We start from the raw sequence: 14,662 nt of genomic DNA, 5'->3' as shown, positions 1-14,662 counted from the left end.
GAACCTGTGCGCGCACTATGACCATCTTATCACAGACAGGCCGTGCTTCATCTTGCACAAATACGAGATGTGGTCAAATGATAAACACCTTTGAATGCAAAAAGTAAGCATTATTAATTATTCTATTAGGGGCATGATTGTGTTGCATATGTGTTATTGCATTTGAATGAATATTTAACATACAGTATTTATTTGATGGTGTATATTTCATTTTGGCCAATTTTTTTAAAACATGAAAACAAGTATGTTGTATAATCATCAATATCTAATATTGTAAAACACAAATAAAAAACAGTTGTTAACACAGAAGTTCGTAGCCAACTGCTGATATATTCAATATATTTCACAGATGCTGTTGAGATAAAAGTATTCAACTTGATTAAGTCAAATATCATCATTATATTGGACACACATCGTGAAAACGAGCACATTAAGATCAGAATAAACGTCCACGTCTAATATTTCGGCTTTTAATTTCAGCGCTTGGGGCTTATGACGCTACTTCCGGTTGAGCTTGAGTACTTCCTGTTTGGAATACGCACCGCGGAAGAAGAAGAGAGGAGGCTCCTCTCACACATAAACAGAAAGTGATGCGCGACAGCCACATCATATGCGACACTTACACCTAACCGCGCTGTTCTGACTATGTTTGCGGCTCTTTGGTCTCTTTAGGATTCGATACATCATCTATTCTTTGGAGGGATCCGCGTCTCTAGCAACAAAAACCCGCAAGGTAAAAAAAACCAAAGCTAACGCGCTAGCTGGCATGGCTAGCTAGCTGGCTGGCTAGATGGCGCTACTGTGATGTCAAACCACAAGTAACCTGAGCTTCAGGGTTTTGTTAGATATCCTGACATTTATTCAAACCACAGAGCGAGTCAGGAGTAGTTAACTATCTAGAAAAGGGCAATTTCTGTAGACATTGCGGTGTGAATGCCGGCTGCTGAGGAGCTGACGCTGACCTGGACTGCTGGCTTGAATGTGGACGAAGACGTTGGCGGAATGGGTTTGTTAATGTGTAATGACTTGAAACGATCGCGGAAGACGTTGACTATTTCAGAAAGGGTGACGGTTATGAAACATTTGAATGCAAGCAGGACTGTCCTAATTGAGCTGAATGTGTGTTTGAAGTGTCGAAGTTGAAAAATGTCTCAAGGAGATGAGGGCCACAAAAACTCCAGCGTTCGCACCGATTACAGTGAGGTTACAGTTCATCGGCTAAGGTCAATACAGTAACTCAGATAACCTGACCTTAAGTTTTCATTGTGAATAAAGATAACCGGATTAAAGCACTCCGGGCCTTTCCGGGACTGAAATAAGGACAGGTGGGCTACACACCAATAGTGATTCCCTTTCTATGAAGTATTACTTTTCAAAGACCAGCATAAAGTGAAATATTGAAACCTGCTGTTCAGTTAAAGTTAATGTTTTATTGCCATCTGCAAAAGCTCCATCAGGAATCTACAGGATAAAATCCATGTTCCGATTAAATCGCACCGATGTCTTGGTACACAAATTCAGATACTACAATTTTTATTGAATGTGTTCAGCTAAAAACAAACATTGTGTTGTTAGTCCTTAGCCACGAGCAACATGGTTCAACTGGCTGTTGATTCTCCTTGTGTTCTTCCCCATAGTAAAAACTGAGAAAGATGCACTGTCAAAAATGATGTCTGAAGGCAGTCAGTGCTGGCCGTGTTAACAAATACATTGTGTTTCCTGTGGCTGCCCCACAATAAAGGCTTTCCCAATCAAAACATTCCATGTGATGCCATCCCCGCTGATGCGATGATCAAAGGTGCGCGCACTCCTGTGATCACGTAGTGTGACACGTAGTGAATCCTCTCAGAAGCCCATTTGAATCACAGCAGACACAGAGGCGAGTGACTCAGAGTTACTTGACCACATTTGAAAATACAAAACCGGACCAAGTCTGAGGCGGACAACATGGTACTGACAACGCAATGAGAATGAGCTCGGTCACTGGTTCACCGCTTGCGTGTGCGTATTGTCAATGTCCCCTCTCCTGGAATTCCAAAGATGGCGGACAACAGCGTAACATCTCATCTTTTGTTTGACCTTACACTTTAAAAGCATTTAAATGCTCCTTTTCATTTAAATCTGGTTCGATAAGATAAGAACAGGACAGTTGGGAAAATGGATTTAGGGTAAGAGTTGAGAAATGGTTTGTTGTCATAAATTTAACATCAAACGACAACTTTTTCCCAACCTATCAAAATTAACAATATATTGGTTAAAAACAAATAATCACTTTTGTACTCTATGAATGTGACTTGATAATTAAGTTTATAGTAGAAAGACAGTTTTATTTTGTCAGCCACATGCACTAGAGCAATGGAGTTATTATAAAGGCCTTTAAAACCTATCGTTGTCATGAGTACTGAGGATTGAAGGTTGGTAGAATGCATTAGTTCATGTGAGACACTCGTCTCACATGGAGGTCTGAAGTGCCAGAAGTGTATGTCTGTTTGCTTCCACAGTGACATTGTTGTGAAAGAGCACAAAAATCCCTGTTTTTATGATGTATGAAGAGCGAAAGTTGTGAGAGTGAGTTAGAGACATTTTTAAGATCATTTTCCAGCTCCTCTCACTTTTATCTCCCCCACTCTAGCACTCTAGGAGGAGAAGAGGGCCAAAAACTGGCTGAACATTTTTTGTAGAATAACATATGTTGGCATTCACACCAAATAACTACAACATTATTGTTGAATGTACCGTCATTGATAGTCAATTATATGCTCCAACGTTCATATTCAAGAAGATACATATTCAGCAGCAGCTGTAGCAGCTCCTATCGGCTGCTAGCCTCCTTTTGTTTCCCTCTATCAGAAGACACCAGGTCGTCATCCTGTGATGCTGTCATATGATGCGTTCCAACTCTTAAAACAGCTACTCCATTCATATTTTCTGAGGAGATCCTTGTTTTGTACAGCTCGCATGGCAGTTTAATAAGATTTGATAGTCAATATGCAGCACAAAAAGTTCAGCTGGCATCAGAATGAAGCCATGAGATCACAGGGGTCATGCTGGATCGTTTTTGGGCCTTTGTGACTAACAGCAAGCTCCGTGTCGGTGAACAAATCCTCCCACAGAGCCAAATCCTCCCACAGAGCCAAATGAACGGAGCTGCTTTCCCCTCCCCCACGGCAGAGATGGCGGAGATGAACCGTATCCAGTATGAGCTGGACTACACTGAGGGGATCAGCCAGAGGATGCGCATCCCTGAGATGCTCAAAGTCCACGAGGACCCCGCTGGTGGATCTCACTTGGTCCCCCGCAGTGTCATGATGCAAGTCCCAGAGAGAATTGTGGTTGCAGGTTGGTATATAGTTAATTAATGAGTCGCTCAAAGTCTGTCATTACAACCAACTCTGCAAGTCATTGGTGCCGGTCAGCTGACTGTTATCTAGCCGTCATTTGACTTTGTCACAGCCAGTGGCTCAGGACTTTGTCCGTCCAGCACCTAGAGGCACATTAACTTATATGCTGTGGTACCATGTCCGTTATTTAAGACTGTAAATGAAACAAAAAAACTTTCAAATCACTACATTGTTTAAATTATAATAAGTATCTTCCAGTTTCTCATTCTAAACTCCAGTTCACTTTTTCTTTTCTTCCTCCAGCAGGAGACAATAATGACCTCCACTTCTCCAGACCCAGAGATCTAGACTTAATCCAGTCGACGCCACTTGAAGCCCTATCACTGAAGACACCACCCCGAGTCCTCACCCTGAACGAGCGACCGCTGGACTTCATGGAAGAGGAGCAGCGAATGGCCCCAGATTCCGAGGAGGTGGTAAGTGATAAAACAACAAAGTGTCTTGTTACTAAGGTCAAAACATCAAATCCAGTCATTGACGTGCAGTGAACCGTAGCCAGAATAAAGCAATTGTCAATTTGGTGTACAGTTGCGGCCCCAAGGACGATTACGACGAGAACGCTCAGCCAGTGAGAATGCAGCTCTCCGTCACAACAGTCAGCTGATGAAAAACGATTCAGCGTGAGTATTGGCTTTGGTATACCACTGTTGGCCTGGTGCTAGCTCCCACTTATCTCCTCCAAGCATGAACTAGCATGAGGCTTTTTTTGGGGGGGGTTCTGTGCTTTGTCCGTTTGCATGTGTGACACGGCTGTTTGTCTGTTGTTCTTGGCATTGAAAGCCGCTTTGTCATGAGACGTTTTGCTGCTTTCAGTGTAAATGCAGACTTCAGCTGTTTTTTGTCAATGACACTTATCCATTTACTAATGACTCAAAAATGATTGATATGTACTTGTCACTTTTGATTTGATCATTTTCAGACTTTTGGATTGTTCTAAATAACTTCAAGTCTGGTGCAAAAAAAGGGGAAAAATTAACTGCTATTAACTGAATAAACACAAGACCACAACCCCCTGCAGGACAAAACACAGTAGAGGGGTTATTTTCCCAATTGCTTTCCTCCAAACTTGAAAATTTTAGACAAAAAAATGTAATTTGCCGATGCCTTTGGTTCACATCTCTTCCATTTCTGTTTTGTGTTGGGTGTATTTTGTGTGAGTAAAGCACTGTGAGTGGTGGGCAGAACTTATCTTGAGGTATTGTTGCAACTTTTATTTACTTATTCACTCAGCTGCGATTTAAAAAAAAAAAAAAAAAAAGTCAGTGAAGCTGAGGACAGTTTTTTTCCCCCTTATTTCTCTCCCTTTCTTCCTTCCTCACCCTCTTTCCTCTATTGTCTTTTCTTCCCTTTTCCTCTGAATTGGCTGCTCTTAATGGTGGGCACTGAGCAGTGCGACCCTGCCCCCCCCAGCCACTGTCCACCCTTGTCCCCCTCTCACCGTGACCGAGGATGAGCACAACCTGTACAGCGCTAACAGCGTATTATCTTTCATCCAGTCCACTTCACGTCGGGCCTACCATCAGGTCCTGGAGGTCTTGGATGAGAACCCTCGCAGGTGACCTCCCAATAATCTGGTCATGTTTTGCTTTAAAATAGGAGAATAAATCGGCGTTTCCTAGATATTGGTCAGACAAAAAAGTGCAGACTAGTACAGTACAGTACAGACTCTCCTCGAGGTGTTAAGGTTCACATAACATGTTTTATGAAATGGTGCTTGGCCCCTTTATCATTTTTCTAAGATTGGGAGAGTGTTTGTGTTTTTGTCTCAAGCATAATGTGATCATTTTCTAACTGACTTTCTAACTTTCAGTAACAATATTAATACAGCTTGTGTTAATCCAAAAAGCTGTAGCTAGATTTTTTTTTCTGCCTCTTTCTAATGTGTAGCTCTGGTTCTGGCCAAAGTGTTCCCTGGTCACCAGCTTGTTTAAGATGATGTAGGACTTAAATTTAACATTGGAGGAAAGGTAATGATTCAGGAAATGTATTTGTTGTATCATTAGAAAGGACAAAGACGCAGTGATGCTGTACCAAAAAAGTTGCTCAAGGCTTCACGGGTGCTCATGGGTCAGAAGAACAAAACAAACATAACAGTGGAAAATAATGCTAGATGGTGTGGAGAGAATTTTTTCAGGGTAAAAATTACCCTGAAACGAATTCTTTAGAGTTTTGCAACAATCTGAACTTTGGACTGTTTGCTTCTTGAGGACCGCAGTAGCAGTGTCTATTCATATTTCACAGTTCAGAAATATGATTCACAAAACTTTGCTCCTCATTATTAGCCTCTCACTTCGTAGGGGTATGATTTCTGAAAACTAGACCTTAAGAATTTTTCAGAACCTTCAGAAAGATAATGGAAAAACCTGTGTTAGAGAAGAGGTTGTAAAAGAAAGATCAGTCTGTTGATCTCAAGGACAACGCAAAATGTGTATCTATGCGAACGACATGCAAGTTGTGTCTGTGTGTATACAGCACTGTACCATGTGTTTTTTCTTCTTTTTTCTCCTTCTCTCAATCCTACCTTCCCTGAACTATTCAGCAATCCGTCCCTGAGAGGGGGGTCGGCTTCGAGCTCCAACCCCCAGCATGAGTCCAGGTAACCTCACCTGGTATCTTCGTTCTGTTCCCTTTTTAATTTTCCTCTTTCTTTCTTTCTTACCTTATATTCTCATTTCGGGTCTAGATATGAGATGAAACTCTGGTAGGAAAATAGTCTAGAAAAAGTTTGTTGCAAGTGTGAACATGCTATTTATAAAATGCACTCCATGTATTTCTAATAGTGGCTGTTCTCTTATCAAGGCTTGCATTAGCATCTTATGAAGCCACACTAGACGGAGGGCCTGATGATATGACTGTGGTTGATGCGACAACACTTCGACGTCAGGTTAGTCCATGATAAAAAACATCTTCTTGGTGTGTGAGAGCTTGACCGTGGAACCCCAATGACTGACAAAAAGGTTTTTCTCATCTGTAGCTCATCAAATTGAACCGGAGACTCCAACATTTGGAGGAGGAGAACAAGGAGCGTGCCAAGCGAGAGATGATCCTGTACTCGGTCACCGTGGCTTTCTGGCTCGTCAACACTTGGGTGTGGCTGCGACGTTAGAGAGCTGATCCGTACCTTTCTGCCGTCGCCTTGACAAAGAGAACGTACTATCCTTATTCTGTGTCAAATGTTAGCTACTCGCTGCACTCGGGCCCTGTGTGACAAAGACGTTGACACGCGTGCAAGGCCTTTTGGGCACAGGGCTGATATTTAGATTTTTGTTTATTTAATACATGTACAGTTTTATTTTTTTACTCCCCTCTCGTTCTGTCTATTCTGTTGTATTATGCTTTGTTTTTATTTGAGATCTTACATCTCAATGCTAAGCATGACTTGTTGTAAATATTTGTTCACGTCACAGGAATTCACCCAGAGCTACGGCATAGCATAGTTCAACAATATAAGAAAAATTGGAGCCGCAAAGTGACGGTGTAACATGTTGAATATTTAATGCGAGTGAGAGTCGTATGTGACTTGAACCGGGAAATGTAACAGAATTTAATAAAGCCATACATGTGATGTGCTGTCCTGTAATTTCATTAAAACATTATGTGAACTACACATAACACTATTATTTGGCAAGTATGTGAAGAAGGAACCAAGTCTTTCTCAGATTAGCCCGGTGTTCTTTGTTTTGTCGTTTATTAACATTAGTGATATTTTTAATTACAATTTCTTCTATAAAAGAAAACTGACCAGATCAAGTAGTTTTTTTTGTTTCAGCTATACAATAAACAACCACATAAACAAAATTACATTACATTTACATTCGATTTAGCAGATGCTTTTGTCAAAAGCGACATACAGTAAGTGCATTCAAACATTAAGATATTACCCAAAAGTGCAAGAATCGATAAGAGTGCATAAACATTTATCAAACATGCAAAAATAGCTTCAAGCGCTCATTTTATATATTTTTTAAATTATTTTTCCGGGAGTAAGGTACTTTCTGAAAATGATAATGAAATCCCTGTGGGATTATGTATTTAAAACTTAAAACTATCATTCCAACTCCTCAATCAGGCAGTGTGGTGAAGTGGAAATCTGGTTTGTCTTTGACTTTTCCACTGGTTCAAATATTCCATCGCGATCCCCTGGATACACCAGTGATGAAGAAATGCTAGAGACTTCGGTGAACACTGAACTTGCGGCTGGACTGGTGGAGATGATCTCACTCTGGTTTCCAGTCGGCTCATCCTCTTCGCTGCCTCCTGATATGACCTCTATCATTGGTTTGGACACCTGCTGCGAAAAAAACATTCCAGTGAAGTCGTCTGTGTCCACATCCTCCAGATCGGGCAGGTCGTCGATATGCAGTGAGCGATGCAGTGGAAGGTGGATGGTTTCCAGCTGCTCCACATCCCTCAGCTCTGTCACCAACGGTCCCGGACCATATGTGGGTACGACCTCATCTGCTTCAGGAGGAGCTGCCCTGACCGGTGGAGACTGTTTCGTCTCATGCAGCTCACTCATGTTCACCTGCTCTTTTTCTGCTTCTTTTATCAGGAGTTGAATTACATGTGACTGATTTCGTTTTTTGTAATCTTCTACTTTCTCAGTCTCTAACATATTCTCTGCACTACTCTCTTGCTCTTTTGCTGCCTTCTCTGGATTCAGTCCTTCTTTCTCTTCTCTCACTGGCTGCTTCATCTGTAATTCGGTCTGATCACCTTTCTCTAATTGCTCTCCCTGCAACCCGTCCCTTGGCTGCTCTGCCTCTGCATGTTCACTTTGTGGCTTGCATTTCTGTGCTTCTTGACTCTGCAAGAACTCTTCATGTGCATCCAGGCTGTCCTGCACGAAGGCTTGGATCTTCTCTTGTGATGAAGTGACAATCTGGGTGTTGTTTTCCTCACAGGGAGTGTTGAGGACCTCAGCATCCCCTGAAATGAAACAGACAGAGACACTTTTACATTATCTAAATCCATCTTTACACTGTACCTGTTTGTGCATGGATAAAGTTAACAAGTTAGTTCACCTTTCTCCTTTGGCTCTTGTAGACGCAGTCTCTCCTGAGCTCTTTTACGAATCATTGCCATGCCGTCCAAGCTGTCCTGAATTTTCCTCCGCTCCCTTGTTTCCCATCGTTCCCTTTCACTGCGCTCCCCCTCCAGCCCTCCCGCTGCCCATGCCTCCGCACATGCCCTGTCTTTGGGAAACACAGGGTGATCGTCGAGGTAGGTGAGCTGCTTGAGGTTCACAATCATAGTCTTCCTGTAGTTTGGGATTTTTCTCAACACCTCATTGCCCATTAGATTCAACACTCGCAGCCCTGGCATGGCCTCAAGTACAGGGAGGATCTCGGGGTCTTTTAACTGGTTGTGAGACATATCCAGCACACTGATTGCCAAACACTGACTGAGGTGCTCTATGTCCACCACAGTTTCCAACTTGTTATGGGCAATCTGCAGGGTGGACAGGTGAGGAAGGCAGGAGATGTTCTCTACTTTGTTGATATAGTTGTTGGAGACATTCAAGGTGCAGAGTTGCTTCAAATGTTCAAGGTTCTCCAGCTTGTATATGAGGTTCTGGTGAAGGAACAAGCAGCGCAGGTCGGTCTGGGCATCCAGGTTCTCAATGCGCTGAAGCCCATTGCTTTCCAGCCAGAGACACTTCAGACCCGTGAACTCCTCCAGGTTCTCAATGGCGGAGAAGCCTTTGAAATGCAGATACAGTGTGTCGTTGAGGCAAGGAGTTGTGTATAGTTTGTGCTGCTTACAGAGGTCTTTGAGGAATCTCTTGGTCATCCGTGGTCCTGACTGGTTTTTGTCACTTTCCTTTTGGGCTCCATCTTCCATCATGGCATCAACTCCTTTTTTAACGGAAGTCCTTTTGGCATGTCCACCTTCCATTTGATTTGCCTCTTTATCTTCCGTTGTTATTTTTTTTTTTTTTAATTCAGCAATGGTAAGCGGGAATAAGCTGAAGTAGTGCAATTTTTTCAGGTCATTGCCGGGTGTTGCCTCGACTTATGTCATGGCTGACCTTTCTGTGTGAGATCAAAGCAGCCATCAAAGGAGGCTTGAATCCAATCCGAATTAAGTTAATTGCTGTTGTCAGGTAGAACTATGTATCTCTAACATGGTTACAAAAAAAGTTGAAGGGAGGCTTGCTGAGTCTGTCTTTCTGACCAATCACTGAGCGGTTCATAGCTACGCTCTGCTGTATTCAATAAAACATCACATGTGATGTGTTGACCTGTAATTTTATTGAAACATTATGTGAAATACACATATCACTTTAATTTTGCAATTATGTGAAGAAGGAAACATATCTTTCTCTGATGAGCCCGCTGTTCGTTTTTTGTTGTCTATTAATATTAGTTATATATTTAATCATAATTTCTGCTTAATTTTGTCGTTAAATTTTCTTTAACTGCACTGACAACTGACAGATAGTCAGTGTAGCTATTATATGGGAAGATATACCAGACAACTGACCAGATCAAGTAAGATTTTATTTTGTATTCACAATTTTAAATTTAATAATCACATAAACAAAAAGATAATGAAATCCCTGTGGGATTGTGCTGTTAAAACTTTGAAAGCATCATTCCAACTCCTCAATCAGGCAGTGTGGTGAAGAGGAAATCTGGTTTGTGTTTGACTTTTCCACTGGTTCAAATATTCCATCCCGATCCCCTGGATACACCAGTGATGAAGAAATGTTAGAGATTCCGGTGAACACTGAACTTGCGGCTGAACTGGTGGAGATGATCTCACTCTGGTTTCCAGTCGGCTCATCCTCATCACTGCCTCCTGATATGACCTCTATCATTGGTTTGGACACCTGCTGCGAAAAAAACATTCCAGTGAAGTCGTCTGTGTCCACATCCTCCAGATCGGGCAGGTCGTCGATATGCAGTGAGCGAAGCAGTGGAAGGTGGATGGTTTCCAGCTGCTTCACATCCCTCAGCTCTGTCACCAACGGTCCCGGACCATATGTGGGTACGACCTCATCTGCTTCAGGAGGAGCTGCCCTGACCGGTGGAGGCTGTTTCGTCTCATGCAGCTCACTCACGTTCACCTGCTCTTTTTCTGCTTCTTTTATCAGGAGTTGAATTACATGTGACGGATTTAGTTTTTTGTAATCTTCTACTTTCTCAGTCTCTAACATATTCTCTGCACTACTCTCTTGCTCTTTTGCTGACTTCTCTGGATTCAGTCCTTCTTTCTCTTCTCTCACTGGCCGCTTCATCTGTAATTCGGTCTGATCACCTTTCTCTAATTGCTCTCCCTGCAACCCATCCCTTGGCTGCTCTGCCTCTGCATGTTCACTTTGTGGCTTGCATTTCTGTGCTTCTTGACTCTGCAAGAACTCTTCATGTGCATCCAGGCTGTCCTGCACGAAGGCTTGGATCTTCTCTTGTGATGAAGTGAAAACCTGGGTGCCGTTTTCCTCACAGGGAGTGTTGAGGACCTCAGAATCCCCTGAAATGAAACAGACAGAGACAATTTTACATTATCTAAATCCATCTTTACACTGTACCTGTTTGTGCATGGATAAAGTTAACAAGTTAGTTCACCTTTCTCCTGTGGCTCTTGTAGGCGCAGTCTCTCCTGAGCTCTTTTACGAATCATTGCCATGCCGTCCAAGCTGTCTTGAATTTTCCTCCTCTCCCGTGTTTCCCATTGCACTCTTTCTCTACGCTCCCCCTCCAGCCCTCCGGCTGCCCATGCTTCAGCACATGCCCTGTCTTTGGGAAACACAGGGTGATCGTCGAGGTAGGTGAGCTGCTTGAGGTTCACAATCATAGTCTTCCTGTAGTTTGGGATTTTTTTCACCACCTCATTGCCCATTAGATTCAACACTCGCAGCCCTGGCATGGCCTCAAGTACAGGGAGGATCTCGGGGTCTTTTAACTGGTTGTGAGACATATCCAGCACACTGATTGCCAAACACTGACTGAGGTGCTCTATGTCCACCACAGTTTCCAACTTGTTATGGGCAATCTGCAGGTCCGTCAGGTGAGGAAGGCAGGAGATGTTCTCTACTTTGTTGATATAGTTGTTGGAGACATTCAAGGTGCAGAGTTGCTTCAAATGTTCAAGGTTCTCCAGCTTGTATATGAGGTTCTGGTGAAGGAACAAGCAGCGCAGGTCGGTCTGGGCATCCAGGTTCTCAATGCGCTGAAGCCCATTGCTTTCCAGCCACAGACACTTCAGACCCGTGTACTCCTCCAGGTTCTCAATGGCGGAGAAGCCCTTGAAATGCAGATACAGTGTGTCGTTGAGGCAAGGAGTTGTGTATAATTTGTGCTGCTTACAGAGGTCTTTGAGGAATCTCTTGGTCATCCGTGGTCCTGACTGGTTGTTGTCATTTTCTTTGTTCTCTTGAGCTCCATCTTCCACCGTTGCATCAACTCCTTTTTTAACATACGTTATTTCTGCATATCCACCTTCCATTTGAGTTGCCTCTGTATCTCCCATCCTTGTTGTTTTCTTTTTTCTAAACTCAGCAGTGGCGAGCAGGACGTGTCCACTTGTTGTGGATATAGTCAATGTCAGTTCCTAAGCTGTCTCGGGTAAACTTCACCCAACTGTCCGCTCTTTTACCTCACGTTTACGTTTGTTTCCGTGGCAACGCGTGTGCGTTCTTTTTTCCCGTTAGCACCAGGTCCGATTGGCCGGATGTTGTTTCGCGTCGGACTCCTTTAGCCGTTGCAACCCGCCGTGTCGAGTGCGCCGCCGACATGGCGTCAGGCTACATACTGAGTCGTGGCGCGCTGACATTCGGGAGTCACTGCCAGCGCGTCTGCAGAAACGTGTCACTGTCACAGGTCAGAGAGAAGAAGCGATGGATGAAGGCGTACACGTACCTCATGGCGAGGAAGCTAAAGCTCGAGGGACCGCCGCCCCCGAAGCCCCGGTAAGGCTAATGCTAACCGAGGCTGCGGTTCAACAGAGAGCATTTCAAGGCCATCAATGAACTTCACGTGTGTATTCATAGTAGCCGTTTGAAAATGACTGCTACGGGCAACATTATTGTTGCGTTATAACCACTTTTCACTTCAGACTTTTTGCAGCAGCCTGTGTGTTGTTATTATTTTCCACAGCTTTTTAAACGTGAAGCCAGGGGCGCAGTTAGCAAACACGGCTTGTGCACAAGGGTGAAGGGACATCCGGGTCCCCTCGTCCAGCCATCAAGATTGTGTTTGCAATCCTTACAAAAAAGTTGTCAAATGCACTAGTGTGTAGTTAATTCAAACACACTAAACACGGATTTGTCAGAAGTAAATAGCATTTTTCCCCAAGTATGTTCGACCCAGTTTAGAAATGTTGTTCAGAGGAAGGCGGTTAAATCCATGTTTGACTTTCTCTCAGCTCTCTACAGCCTCTCTGGGATTACCATGCTGAGGTCCAGGCTTTCAGCACCCGCCTCCACGAGAACTTCTCCCAGGAGCTCCTGAAAACGGCCTTCGTCAACCCGTGTTACGTTCAGGCGGAGCAAGAGAGGAGACGGCCGTTACTAGACGTGAACTCTGAAACCATCGCTCTGGTTTTGAACGATAATGTTCAGCTGAGTGCAAAGGGAGCGTGCTTCGCCCAAAGCTTCCTGGCCGACTGGTGCCGGGCCAGTTTTCCGAGCCTGCCGAGCGAGGGGGTGGAGAGCATCGTAGGGCACCTCACCAGTTCAGAGGTCGTGTGCTATCTAGCAAGAAATCTCGGCATTGAAGAATTAACCATGAGCGCTGAGTTCCCTGTTCCCGATGATGTGCTCTATTCTACATTCATGGCAGTGGTTGGAGCTCTACAGGAGAGCAGTGGAGCAGAGCGAGCAGGCTTCTTCCTCAGGGTAAGACGCTTGCCGTACAGCGTGACTCTACAATAACAGTCTATGTGGCTGAGGACTGGTTCACTCACTTCCACCTTCTCTCCTCTCTGTAGGATTTCGTGGTCACTCAGCTGATAGGAAAGGACCTGTTTGATATGTGGAAAGTGGTCAACCCCATGGGACTCCTGGTGGAGGAGCTCACTAAGAGGAATGTCTCTCTGCCGGAGCCTCGCCTCATCAGGTCTGCTGGAGCCAGCACTGTCCTGCCACTATACTTTGTCGGCTTGTACAGGTATGTATGCTGTTGTTGTGGAAGCTGTTGCCCAAAGTACAGCAGTAAATGAAGATGTTAAAATTAATTAAAAAGATGGCAGATAGAGCTGACAAGCTAAAAATCAACATGCATTAAAAGTTAAAATTTCAAGGTTTGAGTGAGAGATGCAGATCATTTGCACAGTTTTTTGTGTGTTATCTGCCTATGTTACTAATTTTCTTTGTCTCTGCTCACCTCTTGTATTTCAGTGATAAGAAGCTTCTGGCTCAGGGCCCAGGCGAGACACTTGTAGCAGCCGAGGAGGAAGCAGCTCGCGTTGCCCTCCGGAAACTTTACGGCTACAATGAGAATCGCAGGCCGCTAGACTTTTCTCCACAGCCGCAGCAGCATGAGCAGCCATTAATTCAGTCAGTCAACAGCAATTAATGAAGTAACAACTGTTACGCAGCTGCAGAAAATAATTTCAAAGGATGCAATGGAACAGAAAAAAAAAAGTGGCTTGAATCTACTTAAGAGATCATTTAGGATACAGTACATCTTGTTTGAGGACTACTGACATTCTGCGGATTGTGAGGAAGAACCTCACCATGTTAAACGTGAGTCCAACAGCGCACTTGATAAATTCTATTGGGTATTTAAATGTCAGCTCCTCCATACAAGGGAAAGAAAAAATAAGAGATGTCCAACAAAGTGAGTATGGTGTAAGATGTAGGTTTCAAATGAATTGGACAGTAATCTTAACATTTTTAAATAAATTGTATCACAAAATCAAGAGTCAAGTCCACTGGTCTCCTATCTTGCCCTGGCTAATTACCTTGTCGGTTCAGCAGTCCATCACACGAAATAGCCCTGATATCTGGCTGGCCTTGTAAATAAACGGTTGCCATTTGGTGAACTTGGTATTCTATTATATGTTGTTCAATAAAAAGTCAAAAATATGTGTACGTCATAACCGTTACTTTATGTTTGTTTGGATATTTTTTTATTGTCAAAAATCATTATTTTTCACTTTGTGCTCTTATATACTGTAGACACCTACACATTTGTTCTGTATTATCTGAAGGTTCAAGCATTTTTAAGGACTTTACTTTAAAATTAAAAGTCATCCGTGTAAACGTCTATTGGCAGGTATCCCTCCTACATCAACATGGCACACACTTGTAACCG

At 43.4% G+C, this 14,662-nt stretch overlaps 4 protein-coding genes across 14 annotated transcripts; 2 read left to right on the top strand and 2 right to left on the bottom strand.

The window, feature by feature from the left end:
• Positions 1-526: 526 nt before the first annotated feature.
• mffa (mitochondrial fission factor a) lies at positions 527-6,966 on the top strand. Of its 11 annotated transcripts, none has more exons than XM_047335754.1 (8): positions 527-733; positions 3,172-3,339; positions 3,645-3,817; positions 3,930-4,021; positions 4,792-4,956; positions 5,941-5,997; positions 6,201-6,285; positions 6,376-6,966. In XM_047335754.1, the coding sequence occupies exons 2-8, from the start codon at positions 3,174-3,176 to the stop codon at positions 6,505-6,507; spliced, it is 870 nt and encodes a 289-aa protein (XP_047191710.1). In that variant the 5' UTR covers positions 527-733; positions 3,172-3,173; the 3' UTR covers positions 6,508-6,966. The 11 variants fall into 11 exon arrangements, with proteins under 11 accessions (XP_047191710.1, XP_047191708.1, XP_047191705.1 ...); XM_047335752.1 differs by having other exon boundaries at positions 3,114-3,339; XM_047335749.1 differs by lacking the exon at positions 527-733 and adding an exon at positions 743-1,006 and having other exon boundaries at positions 3,114-3,339; positions 3,648-3,817.
• Positions 6,967-7,056: 90 nt separating this feature from the next.
• On the bottom strand, positions 7,057-9,742 carry LOC118299418 (dynein axonemal assembly factor 1-like). The gene is made up of 2 exons (XM_035623126.2): positions 8,426-9,742; positions 7,057-8,330 (listed from the first exon to the last, which is right to left on the bottom strand). The coding sequence occupies exons 1-2, from the start codon at positions 9,297-9,299 to the stop codon at positions 7,450-7,452; spliced, it is 1,755 nt and encodes a 584-aa protein (XP_035479019.1). The 5' UTR covers positions 9,300-9,742; the 3' UTR covers positions 7,057-7,449.
• Positions 9,743-9,883: 141 nt separating this feature from the next.
• Positions 9,884-12,037, bottom strand: LOC118299417 (dynein axonemal assembly factor 1-like). The gene is made up of 2 exons (XM_035623125.2): positions 10,973-12,037; positions 9,884-10,877 (listed from the first exon to the last, which is right to left on the bottom strand). Exons 1-2 carry the CDS (start codon positions 11,874-11,876, stop codon positions 9,997-9,999), a joined length of 1,785 nt encoding a protein of 594 aa, XP_035479018.2. The 5' UTR covers positions 11,877-12,037; the 3' UTR covers positions 9,884-9,996.
• A 16-nt stretch (positions 12,038-12,053) lies between these two features.
• On the top strand, positions 12,054-14,453 carry mrpl44 (mitochondrial ribosomal protein L44). Its single transcript, XM_035623131.2, has 4 exons — positions 12,054-12,315; positions 12,771-13,242; positions 13,335-13,513; positions 13,744-14,453. Exons 1-4 carry the CDS (start codon positions 12,140-12,142, stop codon positions 13,919-13,921), a joined length of 1,005 nt encoding a protein of 334 aa, XP_035479024.1. The 5' UTR covers positions 12,054-12,139; the 3' UTR covers positions 13,922-14,453.
• Positions 14,454-14,662: the final 209 nt, after the last annotated feature.

Source organism: Scophthalmus maximus, chromosome 11 (assembly GCF_022379125.1).
Source record: "Scophthalmus maximus strain ysfricsl-2021 chromosome 11, ASM2237912v1, whole genome shotgun sequence".
NCBI classification, from domain to species: Eukaryota; Metazoa; Chordata; class Actinopteri; order Pleuronectiformes; family Scophthalmidae; genus Scophthalmus; species Scophthalmus maximus.
Note: the sequence above shows the minus strand (reverse complement) of the source record. Positions and strands in the feature narration are given on the sequence as shown.